Source organism: Echeneis naucrates, chromosome 13 (genome assembly GCF_900963305.1).
Source record: "Echeneis naucrates chromosome 13, fEcheNa1.1, whole genome shotgun sequence".
NCBI classification, from domain to species: Eukaryota; Metazoa; Chordata; class Actinopteri; order Carangiformes; family Echeneidae; genus Echeneis; species Echeneis naucrates.
The window spans coordinates 2,544,161-2,565,859 of NC_042523.1; the positions used below are offsets into that span (position 1 = coordinate 2,544,161).

General features: G+C 41.8%; 1 protein-coding gene across 5 annotated transcripts; it reads right to left on the reverse strand.

The window, feature by feature from the left end:
• Positions 1-131: 131 nt before the first annotated feature.
• masp1 (MBL associated serine protease 1) lies at positions 132-19,171 on the reverse strand. Of its 5 annotated transcripts, XM_029517021.1 has the most exons (14): positions 19,100-19,171; positions 17,911-18,133; positions 17,162-17,339; positions 16,261-16,392; positions 12,259-12,455; positions 12,030-12,177; positions 11,495-11,613; positions 10,995-11,073; positions 7,755-7,889; positions 7,419-7,493; positions 6,994-7,241; positions 6,426-6,599; positions 1,072-1,080; positions 132-913 (listed from the first exon to the last, which is right to left on the reverse strand). In XM_029517021.1, the coding sequence occupies exons 1-14, from the start codon at positions 19,144-19,146 to the stop codon at positions 449-451; spliced, it is 2,229 nt and encodes a 742-aa protein (XP_029372881.1). In that variant the 5' UTR covers positions 19,147-19,171; the 3' UTR covers positions 132-448. The 5 variants fall into 5 exon arrangements, 4 of the variants coding, with proteins under 4 accessions (XP_029372881.1, XP_029372880.1, XP_029372882.1 ...); XM_029517020.1 differs by lacking the exon at positions 1,072-1,080 and having other exon boundaries at positions 6,411-6,599; XM_029517022.1 differs by lacking the exons at positions 132-913; positions 1,072-1,080; positions 6,426-6,599 and having other exon boundaries at positions 7,028-7,206.
• Between the last annotated feature and the right edge of the window lie 2,528 nt (positions 19,172-21,699).

A 21,699-nucleotide genomic window follows, 5' to 3' on the forward strand; every position in this document is an offset into this window, starting at 1 on the left:
TCTTTACTGTGTCCTCACTGTCATCCTCACTGAACACTAGTTCAGTTTACAACAGTTTACATCAACTCTGGTGTGTTTGTTTCAGCTTTTTAATACCACAAATCAGTCTGATGGTCATATTATCACATCTCTTTGCCAAAGTGTTTATTTCAGTGTAAAACATAATAAAATAATAAAAAACAGTGACTGTGATGAATACAAGTTTATACAAAATTACATCTTTAAACCATAGCGAATATATCTGGATCAATGTCTGCATCTGGTTTCTTCTGAATGCACGTTATTAAATGTTACACTGCTGTCAACTTTGATATTGAGCAGCGTCCTGTGGCCAGAGTCTCAGGCAAATGATGCATGAATGGACAGAGGCGAAAAGATGTGTGATCTCATTCAGCCCAAGGACCTCTGATGTCTGTCTTTATCACCCGGATGACAGTCCAAAGGTATGTTACCACCTGTCAGTCGTTTGGACGTGCTTCTGTATCCACTCCACATATTTGACCACTCGGGTGTAGACACCATACAACCTCTGACTCCCACACTCTTCTGGCCCGCCCCAGGAAACCAACCCAAATACCATCCACCTCCGACTAACTTCATCCTCCATCACAAACCCCCCCCCACTGTCTCCGAGGCAGGTGTCCTTCCCCCCCTCAAAGAAACCAGCACAGAACATGTTATCTGTAATATTGTAGCTGACAGAGCGCGAAGCGTAGGCCGCCTGACACTCATCCTGAGGAACCACTGGCAGCTTCACATACTGCAGGAGGTCAGAGGTTATGCCGAGGTCATCTGCCACAGAGGGTTCAGGGGTCAATGTAGGGGTATTGCTGGAGGAGGAGGCACTGGGTTTTGAGATGCCCCAACCTGCAACCACGCCAAGAGAGTTAGGAACAGGGGTGGCAGGATCATCCTAGAAGAGAGAAACAGTGTCTGAGGTCAGCCTGTTGTCAGTTCAAGAGCATATTTATTTTCCTACAAGATCACCCCCAGATTTCAGTTAAAAATGAAATCAAAAATCTAATTTATTTATATAGCACCAAACCATATCAAAAGTTATGGTTACTGTACATCAAAGTGCTTCACACATAGGACAAGACCAAACTCTTTATGGAGTTGTCAAAGAGACCCAACAGACCCTCCAACAGCAAGCACTTCGTGACAGTGGCAAGGAAAATCTTCCTTTAAGAGGCAGAGACCTAAAGCAGAACCAGGCACAGTAGGGGCGGCATAGAGAGAAGCTGAGGAGAGAGGGACTCACAGTGAGAGTGAGCGTGAAGGAGAGCAAGAACTAGAGAAGAGAAACATTCAGTGATAGATGCAACCTGGTAGTGCTAAATGTGCAAGAGGTTACAATGAGAAGTGAGTAGTAGTGTGTCATAATATCTAAAAATAATTCTTGCAGCAGGAGGTACTGATCCGGAAGATGGAGCAGAGATGATTCAGCACCTGTAGGACAGGAAGAGAGAGGACAGGAGGGACAAAACACACACTCCAGGAAGAAACAAAGAGACATGTAATGTTTTAATGTACATGGGAGAGAGCGAGAGAGAGAGCTACAGAGAGACAGAGAGAGGGAGGGAGAGAGGGGTGCTCAATGCAGTCAATTAATAACCAAAGACTTAGAACCTTATAAACCTACAACTAGCAGGACTCAAAACATGAATGACTACGTTAGAAAAAGAAATACAAAATACATGACAGGGCTCTCAGGAATACAAAAGTTATAGACTCTCCAGGAAACAGGCTCTCCACCATACAGAGCAGGACATGAAAAAACAGGACAAGGCAGACAAAGCATCCAACAAGAACTGGCCCGAATACAAGACTCAAATACAAACTGAACATAATGAGACAACGAGGGGCAGGTCTGGAGACAGGTGCAGGCAGGGAGCTGATAGGTTGAGCAGGCACAAGAGGAGGGAGCCACCAAGACACAGGTGAAACACATTAGAGCAGGGACTGCAATGAACATGCAGGAGGGAACTTGACAGGACGAGGGAAGAGACAAGGATTCAAAATAAAACAGGAAGTGACTGAGTCAAAACAGACTCTAACTAACAGAACTGACTGACCCTGACAGAGAGTTGGTTCCATAGAAGAGGAGCCTGATAATTGAAAGTTCTGCCTCCCGATTTACTCTAGGAGACTCTAGGAACCACCAGTAAACCTACAGCCAGAGAGTGAAGTGACCTACTGACAATAAGGACAATAAGGAACTATGAGCTCTCTCAGACATGATAGACCTTGATCATTAAGAGCGTTGGATGTCAGGAGAAGGATTTTTTTATTCATAGTTTTACTGGGAACCAAAGAAGAAAAGCTAGCACAAGAGAAATGTGAACTATTTTTCTAGTTCCTATTGATATTTGCGTATTTTGCAGCATTCGGAAGCAACTGAAGGCTTTTCAGAGAATTGTTGTGACATTGTGGTGTTATCAGTAGAGTCAAAAGCAGCACTGAGATCTAACAGGGCAAGTATGGAGGTCAGTCTGTTGTCTGAAGCCATTAGAATGTTGGTAACTTTTATCAGTGCTGTTTTTATGCTATGATTTACTCTAAAACCTGACTGAAACTCTTCAAAGATACCATTCCTATGCAGATGTTCACATAATTGCCTTGCAACTGCTATTTCAAGATATAGATAGTTAGATATGGGTCTATAATAAGCCAAAACATCTGGATCAAGAATAGGTTTTTTGAGAGGAGGTTTAATAATTTAATTCTTGGCTGTGGTACATAACCAAGTGATAGTCTCACATTGATCAGATCGAGAATATATATTTTAAACAGTGGAAAACCATCTTTAAATTGCCTGGTAGGTACCGGGTCTAAAAGACAAGTTGATGGTTTAGATGATGAGACTATAGAAAGTAGCTCAGAGAGATGTAAAGGTGAAAAAGATTTCAAATACAAAGCAGACGTTCCTGTTGATTGAGAAGCTCCTCCATTTGATAGTGGACTACTGGTAAAACCTGTAGAATTTGGGCTGTTATGACTTTTTTTTTTTTCCTGTCCTGTTCATCAGCTGAGGCATGCAGTATGAGTGCTCCTGGTACCTTGTTGTGCTGAAAGAGTTTTACTCTACAAAAAAGGAGTCTGACATACTCCCCCTGTTGTGGTTTGCTAGTAAAGCTACTGGGCTGAGGCTCAGGAGTGGATAGAAAGAGAGAACAGGAACAGGATAGGGAGCTGATAGCTGTATCAACTACCTTAATATTTTTGCCCTACCAAACTGTAGCTGCGAGTGACTCTATAAATAGCCAAAAAGGAGGGAGAAAGTGGAAAACCCTGCCTGGGCCCCCTTTGGAGAGAAAAACTTGGATCATTTGTTCTGACAAAGTCACTGGGAGAGCTATACAATACGTTGATCAAGCTCACAAAGCTATCTCCGAACCTGAACTTTTGTAAACTGGTTAATGCTTACAAATGCTTTTTCCACATCTAGGGAGACTTGGCCTTGTAAATAATTTTAATATCTACATTTTATAAGTGATATTGGACAATAGCTTCATGGGAGCCCAGGGTCTTTGTGCAGTTTAAGGAGAAGGTACAGTTCATGTTGGGTGGAAGGGTCAAGATTTCCCGCATTTCGGTGAACATTCTGTAAAATATTGGTGCAAGCTCTGGCCAGAACTCATTGTAGAATTCTGTAGGGAAACCATCTGGTCCCGGAGCTTTCCTGTTTGGCATATGTTTGGGGGCTTCTTGCAGTTCCTCGGTCGAAATAGTTGACTCCAGAGCCATTACTTGGTCTTGATTTCATTTTGACAAGTCAACTGTGCTCAGAATAGTTTCAGTGCTGTATTTGGAGGGGTTAATCTCAGACTAATAAAGTTTTTTATGGAATTCCCTAAAAAATTGATTTTTTTCTGGATCACAGGTTTTTCCCTAGCCTCTTCGTGCAGTCCCCCTAGTAGTTGGGACGCCGGGGTCCCAAATAAACATATGAAAGGCGGGCTTTATACAGCGACAGTAGGCAGGGTTTAGTGAAAATTTCAAAGCAGACGTTTTTAACATACTTTCAGCTACATGCACAAGAATTTTGACGTTTCTGGATGCTCCGGTTTTATCAATGTTACTGAAAATGTGTCAGTAGGAGACGACGGCAAGACAACAAGCTTTACACCGTTTCTTTCACCTCCAAAAAAATCCTATACTGTAATAGAAACAACACCAAAGTGCAAAAATTGAGTTTATTTCCCAGTAAAGGGTTCAACAAGCCTGCTCACCAAAAACAAAAAAAGTCGCACGTCGTTTTCTATCTTCGCGAAATACGAACATTCTTCGATCAAACCCCGACTAAAAAATTAAATAAAACCACAAGCTTGGCCTCATTTTAAAGATGAAGATGTGCCCAACAATAATCCGCAGTCAATTTTATCCATCGTGTCCGGTTAATCGGACATTTTGTCTTTTTCCCCCTCTGGGCTAACGCTAATTTAAAGTTCCGTCAGACTGCGCATTTACTACGCGCAGGCAGCGTCTCCTGTCAATCAAAGTCACGATGAAAACAATATTTCCCTCCAATAGCAGAGGCCCTGAGGTTTCCGCTGACGTATAACAATCCCTGATTGGGCCGTTTGTCCCCCCAAATAAGGGCTGCGTAACGGGACCAGAGCCGCACGGGACATGCACGCGGTGACGCACCCAGACGGCCCGGATGTCCCTTTAACTCGGTGTTTAATCGCTTTTTACCGTCGTTTTGTCACTGTCGTGGAGAAGTTTGACACTTTTTTACACCAACATGGAGAATATGGCGTTTACACCGAAGGAGCTGCTGCAAATGTTGTACAGTAAAGACGAAAAGGACGGCCGCCTCCCTTTGTTGGCTCTCCTCCCCGTGTCAACAAGTAAACAATGTTTTTACTGCCCAAAGTTTTAATGTAATTATGAAATTTATAATAAAAGACAGTACAGGAAATGTCATAAATTCATATTTCGAAGGTCTTTGTTAATTTCAGCCATCCCTGATAGTTGTGGGTTTACATCTGGAGTTATAAAGCTTCAAAATAACAACATAAAACAGGCAAAAATAGGTCATATATTCAGCCCTATAAATGCAATTTTCAAATGAATTTTACTTTTGTAACTGGTGTTCCTGCAGTCATGTCTGTGATTGGCTGCAAAAAGTTATCAGTTAAAAAAATGTATATATCAGTGAAATCTTGCAGTGTGCATTTTAGCCAAATTGGGCCATTTTGGATAGGTTTGGCCCACTGGAGATAGCCAAGGGACACTGTTTGGTAAAAACTCCTCAGTAGTTTTACCTATCAACCTAAAATTTGGTACACATGTGGACAGGGAGTCTTCTTTCATTTAAGCCATCAGTCATAGTTCTGGGATTAGTACTTCTGAAGTTATAAAGCTTTATTTGCAGTGATACCAAAACGGGGAAATTGCCAAAAAGGGCCTCTGCGTAAAGGGGCTAGTGGAGTTCTTTATTCATGTTATTGTTTCTCTTTCTTTGTTCTGCTTTAGTTGGTTTGTTTGAAATCTGCTGGATTTATTGCTACATTCAAATTTCTCCAAGCGTAATCTCTGCAGTTGAAGTTCTATTTTGATGTTGAGTAATTCATTTAGTTTCAGTAGATGTTCCTCTACTGGCAACATGAGCTGTCTCCAGACCTTTAAGTTTTTTTTTTATTTCACAGAATATTGTAATGTAATAAAGTTAGGGTCCTTGTCCCCTTGTTAACTGGTCGGTGGTGAAGCTGGGGCTGCTGCCTACAGCTATGTCACCCAGTCACCCAGCCGCCCAGAGTTGATCCCAGCTGCTCTAGGAGCTGCTGTAGGTCAGCCTGCATCAACTACAGGGACCGATTAGCTGCACCACCATAAATTGGACTAGCTACGGTGCGGAGCCGCACCTGCAACTCATTCATTCTATCCTCCATATCTATCAACAACCTGCATTATCACTAAAGGCGGCAGAGGAGGAACTGAACGTATAACGCACAGTGCAGAAAAAAGTGAGAGCAGAAGAGGGAGAAAGAGAGCAAGAGGCCTCAGCAAAGTTAGCGGAGCTAAGGAATCGCCTGAGTGATTTAAAAATCTGTGAAAACAAAATGCTTAACTAACTGTGAAGTCAGTGAAAAAAAAACTGTCAATAAATTTGAGTGGGTGGCTGATTTAAACACAGAAACACACAGAGAAAGGTGACATGAAGTCAAACAGCACCACCAGTGATTGGAAATGATGAAACATGTTTAGCGCCAGTAGAGGAGGCGGTACTGAAATGCCATCTATTGAAAACAGGTATGTTTAGGAAACTAAATAATACCCTTAAATGAAAAAAATCCCCTTTATCGTCCTTAAAATACATATGAAAAGCATCTACTATTAAAAGTTATTATAACATATATTTAATGGAATAACATTACAAAATTTCAGAAATCTCCATGTCCCACCTTGTCGTGAGGTACAGGGACACAGACTGGGCGAATCACCCCATTAAACTCCACTCGCTCCCTCAACTTCAACAGGGCTATGTCATTGTTGTAGTTGTTGGGTTGGAAGTCTGGATACAGGACAATCTCCTCCACCAAACGGCTGGTGGCCAAATGTTTCTCCCGGGTGTCATGGAGACCAAGGAAGACCTGAGAATGAGGTGATAGGACGGATGCTTGTCAATCTGGTCCGTCTTCACAGGGACAGGGTTAGGGTTAGTGCCCATCACTCAGATGACAAAATTATACAATGTTGAAGTCATGTTTAATTAATTCAATCTTTAGTTTTGTTTTGTTTTTTATCTCAATTGATCATTCATTAAATCTTTTCACAGCAGCTACAGAACAAAACCACCTACTAAGAAACATGAAAAAAGTCACGTTGCCTTCAAACAAACAAACAAACAAACAACAAGGAACAATATTATCATAAAAAAGCAAAAATATTCAAAAGAAAATCTGTTAAATGTTTGCACAAGTGTAGCAGCTACTACAAACATATTACAACACATTAACAACACCTCAGTCGGTTTCCTCCACTGACCTTGACATGTTCTGGGGCCACAGGGATCACACTTGTGTCTCTCCTCTGCGACCTCAGGACGTGGGCTGCTGTGAGGACCCAGGAGTGGGACAGCAGGGCACCAGAGCCAAACCAGTGGTCTTCTGGCACTCGAGACAGATCATTCACACTGAGTAGGACATGCCAGGGGAACAAGCCGGGCTCAGCAACCCGACCACCTATGATCCGCTTCACCTGAGGGGGAAGGGAGCGGTTGGGAAGGCCACAGGCTGGACAAAGACATGCAAGAATGTCAGGCACTGTCTTAACTGTCTCAGATCAGTATCTGTCAGTTCAGCCTATTTCAGAGAAAATGTTTAGTCGAGATTTATTGAATTCACTGACTCAAATTGAAAAAAAGATTCATTTGCATGTGATAGCTTCACAGACACAGACCAGTCAGGTACCTGGAAGACAGCTTGGAAGTTTGGATCCTGCTTCTGAATTCATCCATTCTCCATTCTGACCACATCTGTAGGAGCCTACAAGTGAGATGCACAAACGTAGCTGTGTGTTTCAAACTCCTAATAAAGACACTTGGCTTTGACTGTCTGGTCTCATCCATATTCATTCATTAATCTTCTAGCACTAGTATCTATTTCTAGGTCTCAGGGGAGGCTGGAATCAATCCCAGCTCACATTAGGCAAGGGTGGTGTACACCCTGGACAGGTCGCCAGTCCTTCACAGCTCATCCGTATTATATAATCATTATTAATAATAACAACAATAAAAATACTCTTACTGTCACTGATGTTCAGGTGAAACGTGGCCTCTCTGCAAACATAGTGGACTGTTGATCCAAACAATGTGCTGTTGTCATGATTAACAAACACCACATCAGCCATGTCGACCACTTTTGGACTCCCACAATCCACAACTGTGACAGGAAAACAAACGTTTAAGAGTCAGCAGCCAATCACCTTTAAGTCTGTCTGAGAGGATAACGATGAAGAGATAAGCAGATAAAGGCTAATTAATTCAGTGTTAGGTTTTATGTTTGCCTTTATTTGTTTAATTAATTCATGGCCTCATCCAGCACCACCACAGGTTTTTCACACACTCAAAGCAGGTTTCCATATCTTAAATTTGACTTTGCAACTTCATCCAAGGCTCCTCACCAATGATGATGATGATGATGTTGATTAATTGCACTGTAATTTTGGGATGAGACATGACATGGGTGTTAATCCATAAGGTCCCACCTGCACAAAGCTAATAATCCTACTGCTCAGTCAGAGAAATCTTGGTAAAAGCTGCTCCACACTGATTCTTCATGAGGAGTGTTTTTTCTCATGTAGTGTTCAATCTGTATTTATTCTATAGAAATAGATTTATTTATGTCCCAAACACATACAAAAATAAAAATCAGAACCAGTGACCAGACAAAACATTTATTGAGCTCATGATATGATTTTATTTCAGTCTCAATTTGACTGACTCAGAAGAACACAACACTGCAGATTCTGATCTGATTTGTTTTATTAAAAAATATAGCGACTTAAATTGAAAACTACTGCAAACATAATGGAGTATGTTAAGTCATTGCTATATTGTTTATGTTGGCATCTATTTCCTCTGAGCAGATACATTTCCAGTTCAGACTGGACACAACAGGGACGTGGAACCAAAAAGTGATGAGATGGTGTCACTGGACTGAAGATCGCTGGTTAGCATGTTAACCTTGAGCAGGAGAGCACAGGAGATAAAAACAGGGAGGGGACATAGCCAACTGATGGTGAGTGAAATCTGACGTTGAACTTTATTTTGGACTTCTGAGTAACCAACCATTAGATATGTAGCAACAGTGAAACTCACATGAGGCTTCTGTGTAGGTTTCTTATATCTGTCTCTTCCTACAACGTCAGTCTAACCTAATCTACACTGAGACAGCTAAAGATGGTGGATGGAGATCTTCACCGTCTTGTTGAGTCTGTTTCTACAGAGAGAAAGAGAGAGTGGGAAATGGTTTCAGTAGCTGCTTCCCTTCCTCCTTCAGTCCTCTACAATATCCTACTCTTCCTCCGTCATCTATCCTCTGACCTCTTCCTTCTATCATCCTTTATCCATCCTCCTCTCTCAAAGTAGGAGGATGGATCATTGATTGATCAGCCATTGGTCAGCAGACATTTTTTAAGTATACATTGGTTCCATACACCTGTCCAGAAAATGGCTACAGTCTTTAAAGACCAGAGGCTGAAGCTACCTCACCGTCTACTTTCTCCTCCCTCAGTTTGAATAGTTATTATCTGTCAGTGTTGTGTCTGTGATGCCCTGACATTGTGTATCTGTATTAAGGGATAGTGTTAGGGGGTTGTTTCTACATGTGTGACAGCTGTGTTTTTATGTCAGTGAGGAGGCGAACAGCACAGCAGCTGCGCGTCACTAAGTGACTGCATATAGGACAGTCAGGGTTTGTATCTGAACTCATGGAAAAATTAACTGTTTATTAAACCATGAGTTTTGGGCCAGGAATGAGACACTAACATATATCTACTTTCGGGGCTACAAACAGTCGGGGGACCTCAGTGATTTTTGACCAGCTTCATCAAGGGTTGAATAAGAACATTTTTTACTTCTCAACTCTGACAAAACAGAAGTTATTGTACTCGGCCCTAAGCACCTCGGAAAAATACTATCAAATCATCTAATCAGTCTGGATGGCATCACTTTGGCTTCCAGCTCCGCTTGGACTAATTTTTGACCAGGACATGTCCTTTGTCCCTCACATAAAACAAGTTAGTCGGGCAGCTTTCTTCCACCTGAGAAACATTAGGAAAATCAGAAACATCCTCTCTCAGGATGATGCAGGAAAACTAGTCCATGCATTTGTAACTTCTAGGCTGGACTACTGTAACTCATTACTATCTGGATGTCCAAACAAATCTCTGAAAGGCCTTCAGTTGATTCAGAACGCTGCTGCACGAATATTAACAGGAACTAGGAAAAGAGATCATATCTCTCCTGTGTTAGCTGCTCTTCATCGGCTGCCAGTAAAATATAGAGTAGAATTCAAAATCCTTCTTTTAACATATAAAGCTCTTAATGGCCAAGCTCCATCATATCTCAGAGAGCTCATAGTTCCTTACTGTCCTAGCAGGCCACTCCGCTCTCTAGATGGAGGTTTACTTTAGGTTCCTAGAGTCTCCAAGAGTAAATCTGGAGGCAGATCGTTCAGTTATCAGGCTCCTCTTCTACGGAACCAACTTCCAGTATCAGTCCGGGGGGCGGACTCTTTAGTAATTTTCAAGACCAGGCTTAAAACGTTAGGATCACATCATTAGAGTCAGATCATCAGGGTCACATCATTAGAGTCAGATCATCAGGGTCAGATCATTAGGGTCAGATCATCAGGGTCAGATCATTAGGGTCAGATCATCAGGGTCAGATCATCAGGGTCAGATCATCAGGGTCAGATCAACAGGATCAGATCATTATGTCAGGTCATCTGGATCAGGATCAGATTGGTTATAGGAGGAAACAGACTGACATCACATCTGTACTGAGTTCAGACTGAGTGACTTCAGATGATCACTTGTATATTAACTAAAGAGAATTTAGAAATAAATTCTATTCACATATCATCAACTTGTTGATGTCTGTGAGAATATAACACTGAAGGAATTATTTTACACCAAAGCTCCACACATGCTAGATAGAGATGTTGATGTGCCTGTTTGCCGGTTAATGCTATATTGCGAGGACATAGTGAGGATATTTTGGCCAATCCTCACACTTTCACACATGTAAAAGCCTGTTTGAAAGTTAACACTCAGTTTAGAGTGTGTTTATATTAACGGGTGCCCTCACAGAAATAGAAGTACAAAGATGTGTGTTTGTGATTATATTTTGTCTACACTACCAGAAATATCTCCTATAGCGACATCACTGCAACAGCACTAGTTACATTGAATCTGTATTTTCTGGTGAGAGCAGCAGTATTAAGATCTAAACAGAACCTGTGGTATTCAAGCTATTTTCTTACGTTGACACTGAGGAGAACTTCTGCTCCACAATCCATCTGACTGACAGAGCACCTGATAATGGTCTAGGTCCTCTCCATCCTGAAACATAGGGACACAGGAAGAGACAAAAAAGACCTGTGAGTCTGTCACTTGTGTTAAACTGTAGAACAACCAACACAACATGTTCACATCTGCTTCAGTATCTACAAAACAATGTAAGGGCATGAATTTGAGTCAAAATGGTAAGGCTACTTCAGTATCTTGTCGAAGGACTCATTGGTATCTGCACTGGTGGACTCAAGAATGATAACTACAACCTTCCTGTTGATGGAGACTCCTGCATAACCAAAACCTGCTATTTTCCTACACAGTGTGAGGCTGTTGATGTCTACAGACATTCTGTAAGCACACTACCTAATTTTGGCCCCCATTTAATTCCCCTCTGTCTTTGTAGCTGCAGCTCAAGCACAGATTTCCTGATTTTGTGATGATGAGTGATATAAAGAATCAGTCTGAGCACCTTCAGCAGTCTGTATCCAGGCTCACAGGTGAACAGGATATGATCATTGAAGTAGTATTCTGATTGGACAGGGTTTATGAATGCGTTGGGTGGAATCTCAGGCACTGGACACTGACTTCCTGTTAAAGCAACATAAAGCAAATGAAAATTAAGTTAAAATGTTTCTTTAAAGAAAATCAGTTCACTGTAGTCTTTTGTCTGCTATTGGGACCTTTAGTGTCTTTGTTAACCTACAATAGTATGTCCATCTGTAGCTACACAATATAAGCCAAGTAGTCATAATGTTATGGTACGGCTATCCACATGTACCATAAATACCACACTATCTGCACATGATAGCTTGTTTTAATGCTCTAAGCCAAAACTCTATTGTGCTGGTTATTATCATTATATAAAAAGAAGATGAATGCAATTGTTCTATATATTAGCATCCATTGAGATGACGTGTTGACGACTTTGTTATGGTACGGAACAGAGCCTCTCTGGGGGCTCTGGGATTGTCACAGTAATGGTCTCATATGTGAATGCTGCAAACCTGCAGCAGTGTATGTAATCCTCCAGCCCAGGTTTTCTCCTGAGTTGTCACTCTGGAAGAAAATGATGACCATGTTGCTGTCGGTTTCAATGACTCCTGGAGATTGAGCTCCACAGAATGGACCCAGCTCTCCGCTCCCTGCTTTAATCTGACACACACACACACACAGCAAATTACTGATGATCACACAATAGAAGTGTGTGTGTGCAGGTATGTTTGTTCCTCTGACCTTGACATAGTCATAGGGGCAGTTGATGTCAGGATGATCCTCCACATCAAATCTGGGGTCAAACTGAAGGCGGATCCTGAAGCCTGGTTCCAGCTCGATCCGATATAAACAATTGGAGCTCTTTGGATATGGAGCAGGAAAATCAATGCTGCTTAGGACACCAGAGCGTTCCCTAAACACATTGCCACTGCACTCCACTGAACACATACAAACACACAGTGTAAAGGGTAGAAATTAACATCCACACTCTCCTGCACAAATCCGACCTAAAATGTTGATTTGACGTTTAATTGTAAACCAGCACAAATAATGTGCCAAGATCAGGAGACATTTTGGCATCTGATCCAGGAGAAAATCAAGGTTGGGCATCAAGTCAAATTCTGTGCTATATTTTATTCAGTTCTGAGTTCCTGGTTTCCTAACAGACTGAACAATTGTGGATTCTGGGTAATAACATAATAATAATACATAATACATAATACAATGTGACAGCTGCCACAGTGGTCAGGGGCTTCTAAATTTCAGCAGGGTCCCAACTGAGAACACATGAGTCTGTGGAGGCCCCTGAAGCAGTTTAAAATGTACTGTATTAAAAGAACTGGACCTAAATACAATGGAAAGAGTATGATTTATCAAGATTTAATAAATTAATAGTCAGAAAAAAACATGTCTGAGAAAAGACAACAGAAAGAGCTGAGGTGTATACTTCCAAAAAAAACAAAAAAAAAAAACAAAACCCAATTACAAATGAAATATTAAATAAAGTTAATTTAAATAGTAAATAGTAAATTAATGGAGTACTAACAATCAATTGCAGGAATTAGGGGTATTTTACACACATATTGTTCTGCCCCCGATCCTTCTTTAAATTTAGGGAAACTTAATTTTTCTTATTAACCCTAATCAGCATTTTCAACTGGAAATGTGACAAATATAATCACTTTTCCACAGGTCAAACTTTCGCAATATCCAGTTCCAACAACAGCTAACAGCTCATTCTTTATATATGCTGTGGTTTTACTGCTCAGACTGTGTGCCCCCCACCCTGAATTTTCTCGACTCATCCCAGGTAACTGCGAAACCAAACTACTCAGACAAAAGACTGGGCAAACGGATCCTGGGGATTATAATAATATACATGCACCATTTTCAATTTTCTTAAATTAAATGTCAAAAGGGGGGCCTGTGATGAACTGGCGACCTGTCCAGGGTGTGCCCCACACTTGCCCAGCATGAGCTGGGATTGGCTCCAGCACCCCTGCAACCCAGAAACAAATAAGCAGTTGAAGATGAATGAATGAATGAATGTCAAGAGGGTCCACAGGTTTTCATGAAATAATAAATGCGTGAGTTTTGAATTGTGCAACCCTGATTTTTAACAGGATCTTCCTGATCAACTTTCCAGCATCAGAGTTCAACAATGCATCTGTGTGAATGTGTCTCTGAGGCAGTGTTTGTGTGTGTGTGTGCCCTCAACACAAAAACATGCAGATCTGGATCAGGCTGCCGGAATTCAAATCTGCTGTGAGACACAGTTCACTTGTTAACATGTTTAAGCTCATTATACCAGAAAAGCTCGATCAGTTAAGTAACAGGCTGCAAAAGTCAAATGAAATATACTTTGACATCATGCTAACATGTACCCTAATCACTCCATGAGGAGCCCCTCGCCAACACTGGCGTTATGTCCATATGTTAAAGACTCTGCGCCACATTCATGATGCGCATCTCCTGTCAACCATATCCTGAAGGGTCCACTGGATCATATTTCATATTGATTAGCCCAGCTGAGAGACTTTATTTCTGACATGGTGCACTATCCTCCAGAAAAGGCTGTAGCTATTACAAATTAACTGTGGACATGAAGTGATTAATATTGTCAAATATAAAACTCTAGACTGTTGCATTTCGGCCACAATTCAGACCCTGCCTCCACTGTACCCTGCAATCTTGTCTCATCTGCCATGAACACCCTCTGGATTCTTACTGACTCAACCCTCAACACAGCACAAGTTCTAAGTTCTGTTCACTTCACACAAAATTCTGTCTGTTTCTGCATTTAGGTCAAGTGAAAACACATAATCTGTGACAAACTGAATAATTTCAGGTTGAGAGTCAGTCAAGAAACATCCCCCACACGCCACCAGCCTAAACTGTTACAGGCAAGGCAGATTGGATCCATTGATTGACCCTGGCCCTGCAATCTGATGCCTCATCAGAAGCCATATCCAGACCAGGGGCCTGATTTATAAACTTTGCATATGCACAAAAACTTGCGCAAGACACTTTCCACGCAAAGGTTGTGAGCTATAAAAACAGATTTGGCGGGAAAATGTGCACACCCCTACGGAAACACCAACCCATGTGTACGCACATTTTGGAGATAAAGGGAAATTGGCAACCCAGACAGTGCGATGGTGAACTGAAGTCAGATTGAAGAAATGAAGAGTGGGAAGAACGATTGTGTTTTTATGATTACCCTTCACACATTTAATTTCAACCCGTATCATACGTTGGAGCCATGTCATCAGAATGATTTAATTCAACTGCCTTATTTTGCATTGGACTGAGTAGTTATTCGGAAACATCTCAGAATCTAACTGAAAAATCTAAATCAAAATCCCTTCACTGTATTCAATCACCACCGTCTCTCCGTCATATTGTCCACTCCGCAGGAGCAGGAGGAGGAGAGGAGAGCGCAGCATCTGCCTGACATGTAAATAATATAATATTTTCCTGTGATACTGTGAACAATGAAATGCTAAGTGTGGAAAAAGCTATTAACAATCGTTAAACTTGATACTTTGCTGTTCTCAGTTCGTTAGCTCTACTCGATGCTTTTCATAACAAACCAGGCATAAAGAAAATAGTCATGTTCACACACTTCAGTCTAAAGAATTTTTTTCATGTTGGGGAATAACACGAACTGTTTAAACCTACAAATACAGTGGTTAGCCCTGTGCGTAATGCTGCACCATGGCACTATGGCACTGCTGGAGGACTATGCCAGTGGCAGAATTAGGAGGGAGAAGGTCTTCAGGGACCATAACGACTTGGCCCACGATAATGACTGTCTTATTTACATTCCCTAGAGCTGCTTTTGGATCTATGTGTTGAAATGGGTCCAGCATTAGAGAGGGCAACCCACCGGAACCACACCATCCCGGTGAAGACGCAGGTCCTCACCCCATTTTCAAATGTGCAGAGCGCCTCTTCAATGAGCTCCAAGCCCGTGCACGCCCATGCACGCTCCGTGGTGGAGCGGCCATCCGCGACATCCGCGCATTGGATGTGTCGGAGGGCAGGGTTCTTTCCCATCCTGTCAAAGTGTGCCGCATTATAAGCACGTGTTACGTGTTACACAATGTGACACAGAGGAATTATGACCCGGAGGCAGAGCCCCCTTCAAGACAAGCGGGATACGAACACGGTGCCAGACTTCCTGCATCCGCCATCGCTTCCAACAAGACTGAGTCTAATTTTATATGCAGGCCGCATTCATGAGATGCTTTGCATTGACCATTTATGATTAAAAATGGGCGTGTACAGGGCATGACATCAAGCTGACACAGCTGCGCACAATTGTAGTCAGACTGTGATTTATAGGAAAGTTTGCTTTAAGTGTGCATACGGAGGGTTTTATAAATCTGAATATTTTCTGGTGTATGCAAATGTACACACAGGCTCTAGTTCTTTGAGTGAGTGAGTCTACTGCAGCTTCAGTTTTGTGGGTTTTACTGAAACAAAATCTAAAGCGTACACTGTGTCAGCTTCCACCAGCCTACCCAATCTCTGGTTGTGTTGTTGCTTCAATCTATGAACTGCTGTGAATGCAAAACCAGGAGATCAGCAGCCTCAGAAACGCTGTCATCATCTGAGGTTGCTGGTGCCACATCATTGGCAAAGCAGGTGTTGAATTCTTTACATGTTGTTGGTGTTAGAAAAGGTAACATCAGAAGGTCATATTTCTGCTGTGTGACTTGAGGTGGTCCGTAGACTAACCTCTGCAGGTGCGGTTATCACTGTGCAGCAGGTAACCATAGCGACAGGAGCAGTAGTATCCTCCGATGTAGTTGTGACAGAAATGATCACAGAGCAGATCTTCATCCATGCGATTGCTGCACTCATCTACATCTGGAACAATGAGAAGGGTGAAGAGACAATAAAAGTTATTGAGCTGTGACTTGACCTCACAATAAATGGGCCAATAACACTCAGGGCCTGGATACACAGGTTCTCTGGCTGTCTGGTTCTCCAAGTCACTTTTGTAGTTCCCTGATTACCTTATCCCTAGTTTCCTTGTACCCAGGCTTCCTGGTTCTCTAGTTCTGTCATTCAATGGTTCTGTAGGTCCCTTTGTCTGTAGTTAACCCCAAATATTTCATTCTCTATATCTGTTATTCTTCAATGGTCTGTTTCTCTGGGTCTCCGGATCCCTGGTTCTGTTGTTCTCCAGTGTCTTGGTTCTATGGTTCTCCAATTTCCAGGTTCTCTAACCTCTTGCCCTGATATCTTCCTGACTGTCTTATTCTCTGCTTCTTGGGTTCTCTAGATATCTGGTCCTCTGGTTTGATTGTTACTCTGTTCCTTCTCTTGTCTTCTAGTTCAATAATCCATATTTACATTCTTCACTGGCTCCCTTGTTCTCTGGTACACTAGTTTCCTAGTTTCCTTTTTCTCTGGATCTCTAGTTCCCTGGTATACTGGTTCCTTGGATATTTACATGACCAGCCAAAAGTTTTGACACACATTCTCATTCTAATGAATAGGAAAACTTTTGACTGGTAGTGTTGTTCTGCATGGTTCCCTAGCATCTCAACATCCCTGGATCGATCATTCTCTGGTTCTCTAATTGACCTTCTATGTTTCAGTTTCCCTTGTTTTCCAGTTCCCTGATTCTCACCCACAGCGCTGTAATGAGCAATAAAGCCCAAGTATCTCTCCTCGTTGGAAAAGTCAGAGGAGAAGAGGACACTCAGGGAGTTTTTTGGGGAGGTTATGACTTGCTGAGCTGGCACTGCCTCTGTGTCTGATGCCTCCCTTCCACAGAACAGAGCCAGCACCTCCCCCTCTGCTTCCACCTAGACAAAGGACCAATAACAGGCCTCAGAGGTGGAGTCTGCACTTCAATGAACAATGAAGAAGAATAATTTAAAAATAGCTCAGTGACTCTATATCACAAAATATTGATTAGAAAGTATAATTCAGAGAGAGAGTCCAGACCAGAGTGTCTGGGTCAGAGATTCCAGGTCAGAGACTCCAGGCTCCAGTTTTATCTGACATTCAACAGTTTAGTTTACTAAGAAATGTCAATGAACAGCAGGTCTCTCTCTCTCTCACACACACACACACACACACACACACACACACACACACACACACACACACACACACACACAAGCCTGTGAACATGCTGCTAGCAGAAACAAACTCCCATACTTTGTTTTTCTTTCAGGGTGTGTGTATGAACAGTTCATATGATCTCATTAGTACAGAAATTAAATATTTATAACATGTTTTAAAATTTTGACTACTGACAACTATCAACCAGTTTCAAAACAGGGAGTAATAGTAACATGTTAACATTAACTTACATACAAAGCAATGAAGTGAGTCATCTGGTCAGCTCTGGCCCACTTAGTAGTGTCTCACCTTGATGAAGTCGTACTCACACAGGTAGGATGGCTCCAAGTCAAAGTAGCTGAAATAGAGTTTGACCTTGAAGCCATTGGGAACGCTGATGTTCCAGTGAAGCTCCATCTCTTGGGGGTAGGGTTCTGGGAAGTTTGGAGACTGTAGGCTGCCGTACATGTCTGACAAAAATCGCAGCTCACCATCAACTATGACTGTCAAAAGGAGCAGGAACAAGGCCAGTCTAGAACATGAGGTCAGAAACACACAGCTTCATAAAGCACAGAAGGACTGAGGAGGTCCAGACAGGACCAGAGTGATCCAGCACCTGGTCTCCTGTTCTGCCCTTAATAACTAGTAATGTTTTCAGCTCCACTGTCTTTAAGATAGCATGCAACAATAGACCAGAGGAACTTGTCCTCCTCAGGTCCTCACAAGTCTGGATTCAGTCTTTCAGGTATGGCTCCAGAACCTCAGGTGTAGGTTCAGGACATAGTACTGGGTGTTAGACAGGATAAAGAAGAGTGTTGACTCTCTCAGGTCTTGGTTCAGAACCTCGAGTCTGGGTTCAGACTCTCAGGTCAATGTTCAGAAACTCAAGCCAGGCTTCAGATCCTCAGAACTGGGTTCAGAACCTCTGGACTGGTTTGGGACACAGATATGTTTCAGACTCTGAAGTGTGGGTTTAGAACCCCAGGACTTGCTTCAAGTTTTCTTCTCACAGAAAAAAATTTAAACTTTAAGAACGAGATGATTAATAACAATACATTTTATATGTAAAAGCACTTTGACAAGTGCCGAAAGGCTCTGTACATAGAAAAAACATAGATACAGAAAAAATGATAAAACAAAGATAAAATAGGTGAGGCAGTTAAAACAGTGGTCCCTAAGTCACAAGTCAAAATTTAATTTGTAATGTAATTTTAAAAAATGTGGGCTTTAAGCCGGGTTTTGAAAGTTGGGAGGTGTGTGAAGTCCCTTAAGAATTTGGGGAGTGAATTCCAGGGGAAGGGGGCAGCAACGGAAAAGGCTATGTCCCCCCCCTAGTTCGGTGCTCGGTCCGTGCAGGTAGGGAAACGAGATTTTGTTCCGATGAGATGTGATTAAATTTAAATTTACTACAAATATTATATAAGATAGTAGACATTGTTATTGCCCTAAAAGTGGCACAAAGACCTGGACCGGGATCAGAGTGAAGTGTTGGACTTACTTCATATTGGTGAAATCTTCTTCAGTTCTTCCTTCGATCAGTCTCATGTCTCCGTCTCAGAGATCGTAAGGCTTCTGCCTGCGTGTGACGTCCCTGCAGATGTGTACGTCATCACGTCAGTGTGGGAGTTGGGGGAGCTGGGTGTACCTGCAGACCTGCCCGGCGAAGTAACAGTGAGAATGAGAAACGCGACTAGTGAGAAGGAGAATCTTGTGCTTGTCTGTCACACAAGCACAAGATTTGAAACGTTTGGGTTATAAAAAGCTTTTTTAAAATGACGATGTAGTAGTGTGGGTATGGCCTAAATGTTTTATTGCTATTAAGGTAAATTATGATCTTACCGGGAAACTCGATCAGGTAGTTGTAAATATCGTCACCTCCGGCCATTCAGTAGGATCATACATTTCTCCATAAAAATTAAGTCTCACATATGTGAGTTTTTCATTCTGTTTTTTCTCCGGTACAGCTAGCGTGTTAAAATAATCGCCTGACATATGTTAAAATAATGTTTTAAGCTACAGTGTATTTTAAATTGTGCCGCCGGTTATTGGCGTGGAGCATGATGCGTTATTGCCTCTGAGTTTATATCAGAGTTAGTACAGATAAAATCATTATACTGGAGATTTCAATATTCATGTAGTTGTAGAAAATGACAGCCTTAGTTCTGGGTTTCTTTCCTTACTAAACTCAATCAGCTTTTCCCAGCATGTGAATGAACCCACTGACTGCTACAATCGTATCCTTGACCTTGTTCAAGCATATGGCATTGAAATTGACAAGTTGACAAATTTTCCTCAAAATTCTCTTCTGACTGACCATTGCCTTGTTACATTCATTACATAAATGTGTCTATAGATGTTTATCTGAAAACGCTGTGGCTAAATTTAAAGAGAAGAAGAAAGAGAAATTTAAAGAAGAGGTCATTATTTGCAGCAATGCCATATCTAAATTCAAATGAGGATTTCTCCCATACAAAGGTTGATGACCTTGTGAGTAGCAATATTGTTAGGGATTGATTTATGCTGTGTGTCTTGGTCATTTCCTGTTTTATTTTGATAGTCTCGTCTCTCCTTGTGTCTATCTTTACTTCCTCCCTTCGTCCCTTTCCCGCCTCTAGTGATTACCCTAACGTGCTTCACCTGTGTCTTGTTGGCTCCCTGCCCTCGTGTGTATTTCCCTCTGTGCCAGTTTGTCTTGTCTTCCTTGTGAGCACTGGTCTAGCAATGATTATTGATTAGTTTCCTTGTGTATGACCTCCATTTCTAGTTTACTGGTTCCAGAGTATTGCCTGAAGATTCTGTACCTTTGCCTTGACCTGTGTATTGAAATTGGACTGTAATAAGGACCTTGAGACTGCTGACCCCTGAGTACTGCTTCTGCCTTATTGTGTCCTCCCGCCTGTGAGTTCTTGACAACTATGGCCACACTGTTTTCAAATCTTGATGATGCTGCCCCTGTCAAAAAGAAAGTAATAAAAGAGAGGAGGCTGGCTCTATGGTATGATTATCAATTTCATTCTTTAAAGCAGACGTCACAGAAATATTATTCAGCACTAATAGACAAAAACAAGAACAACCCCAGGCTTCTCTTCAGCACTGTAGCCAGGCTGAGAGTCATAGCTCAACTGAACCAATGATCCCCTTAGCTCTCAGCAGTGATGATTTTATGGACTTATTGACAGATAAGAACTTAGGGCCAAGAACAATCAGAGAAAGAATTCACCAGCTCTTACCTGAATTAGACAGTAATCTTCTACTGATTTCAGAAACTCCTGAATCAACTGCAACGCCTATTTTACACCTGGAGTCATTCTCACCTCTGAATCTCTGAATAATAGCTTCTATAGTGTCATCATCTAGACCAGACCTGGGCATTGTACGGCCTGCATGATGGTTCTGTCCGGCCCTGCGAGGTAAAAGTCAAACCACACCATTTTACCCATGGGACTAAAACAGCATTGTATGCCCCCGGGCCACATATGGCCTGTCTAAGGTTAATTGGAAATTACAAAATAAACATTTTCTAATTTCACCTCATGCATGGACTAAAGCTGCATTTCTTTTATTTTGAAGTTGTTTTTTATTCATGTTCATGATGACGCGATACGTATATCAAAACGTGCACATGATTGGATCGTTGTCACCAGCAGGTCACAAGACGACTTTAGCCCTCAAAAATGTCTGCTCCTGCTAAAAAAAGAAAGGTAGATGGCTCTACCTACATCTGTGAACAAACATTTTCAATGATGAAGTTTACGAAATCCAGGTATCGATCCTCTCTCACTGACGAGCATCTGTCAGCTGTGCTTCGCATCTCCACCTCAGACATTCAACCTGACTTCGATGCACTCGTTGAAGCCCAGCAGAGCCTAGATTTCTCTCAATGAACAAGAAAAAAGAACTTAGAAAACACCAAATGAGGTGGTTAGACTACAAAGGCATGTAGGCATGTAAAGGCACCAACTAGCAGTGAACTGGGACGGTTTCTTTGGAAGCCTTTTTCTCAAAATCACAGTTCAGTGATGTTCAGTGACAGTTAAATATGATGTATCTTGTTTGGAGTACAAAAACAATATTGTGATGTCTTTAGAATGCTAAGAA

What these genes read in the sequence shown, in the direction of transcription:
- masp1 (XM_029517020.1), bottom strand. Translation starts at nt 19,146, where the DNA reads ATGAGACTGATCGAAGGAAGAACTGAAGAAGATTTCACCAATATGAA. An exon ending in TGATAACCGCACCTGCAGAG is followed by an intron (nt 12,456 to 16,260) that starts GTTAGTCTACGG and finishes GTATGTGTTCAG; the next exon opens with TGGAGTGCAGTGGCAATGTG. An exon ending in AAGTTCTCCTCAGTGTCAAC is followed by an intron (nt 7,890 to 10,994) that starts GTAAGAAAATAG and finishes TTCCTGTCACAG; the next exon opens with TTGTGGATTGTGGGAGTCCA.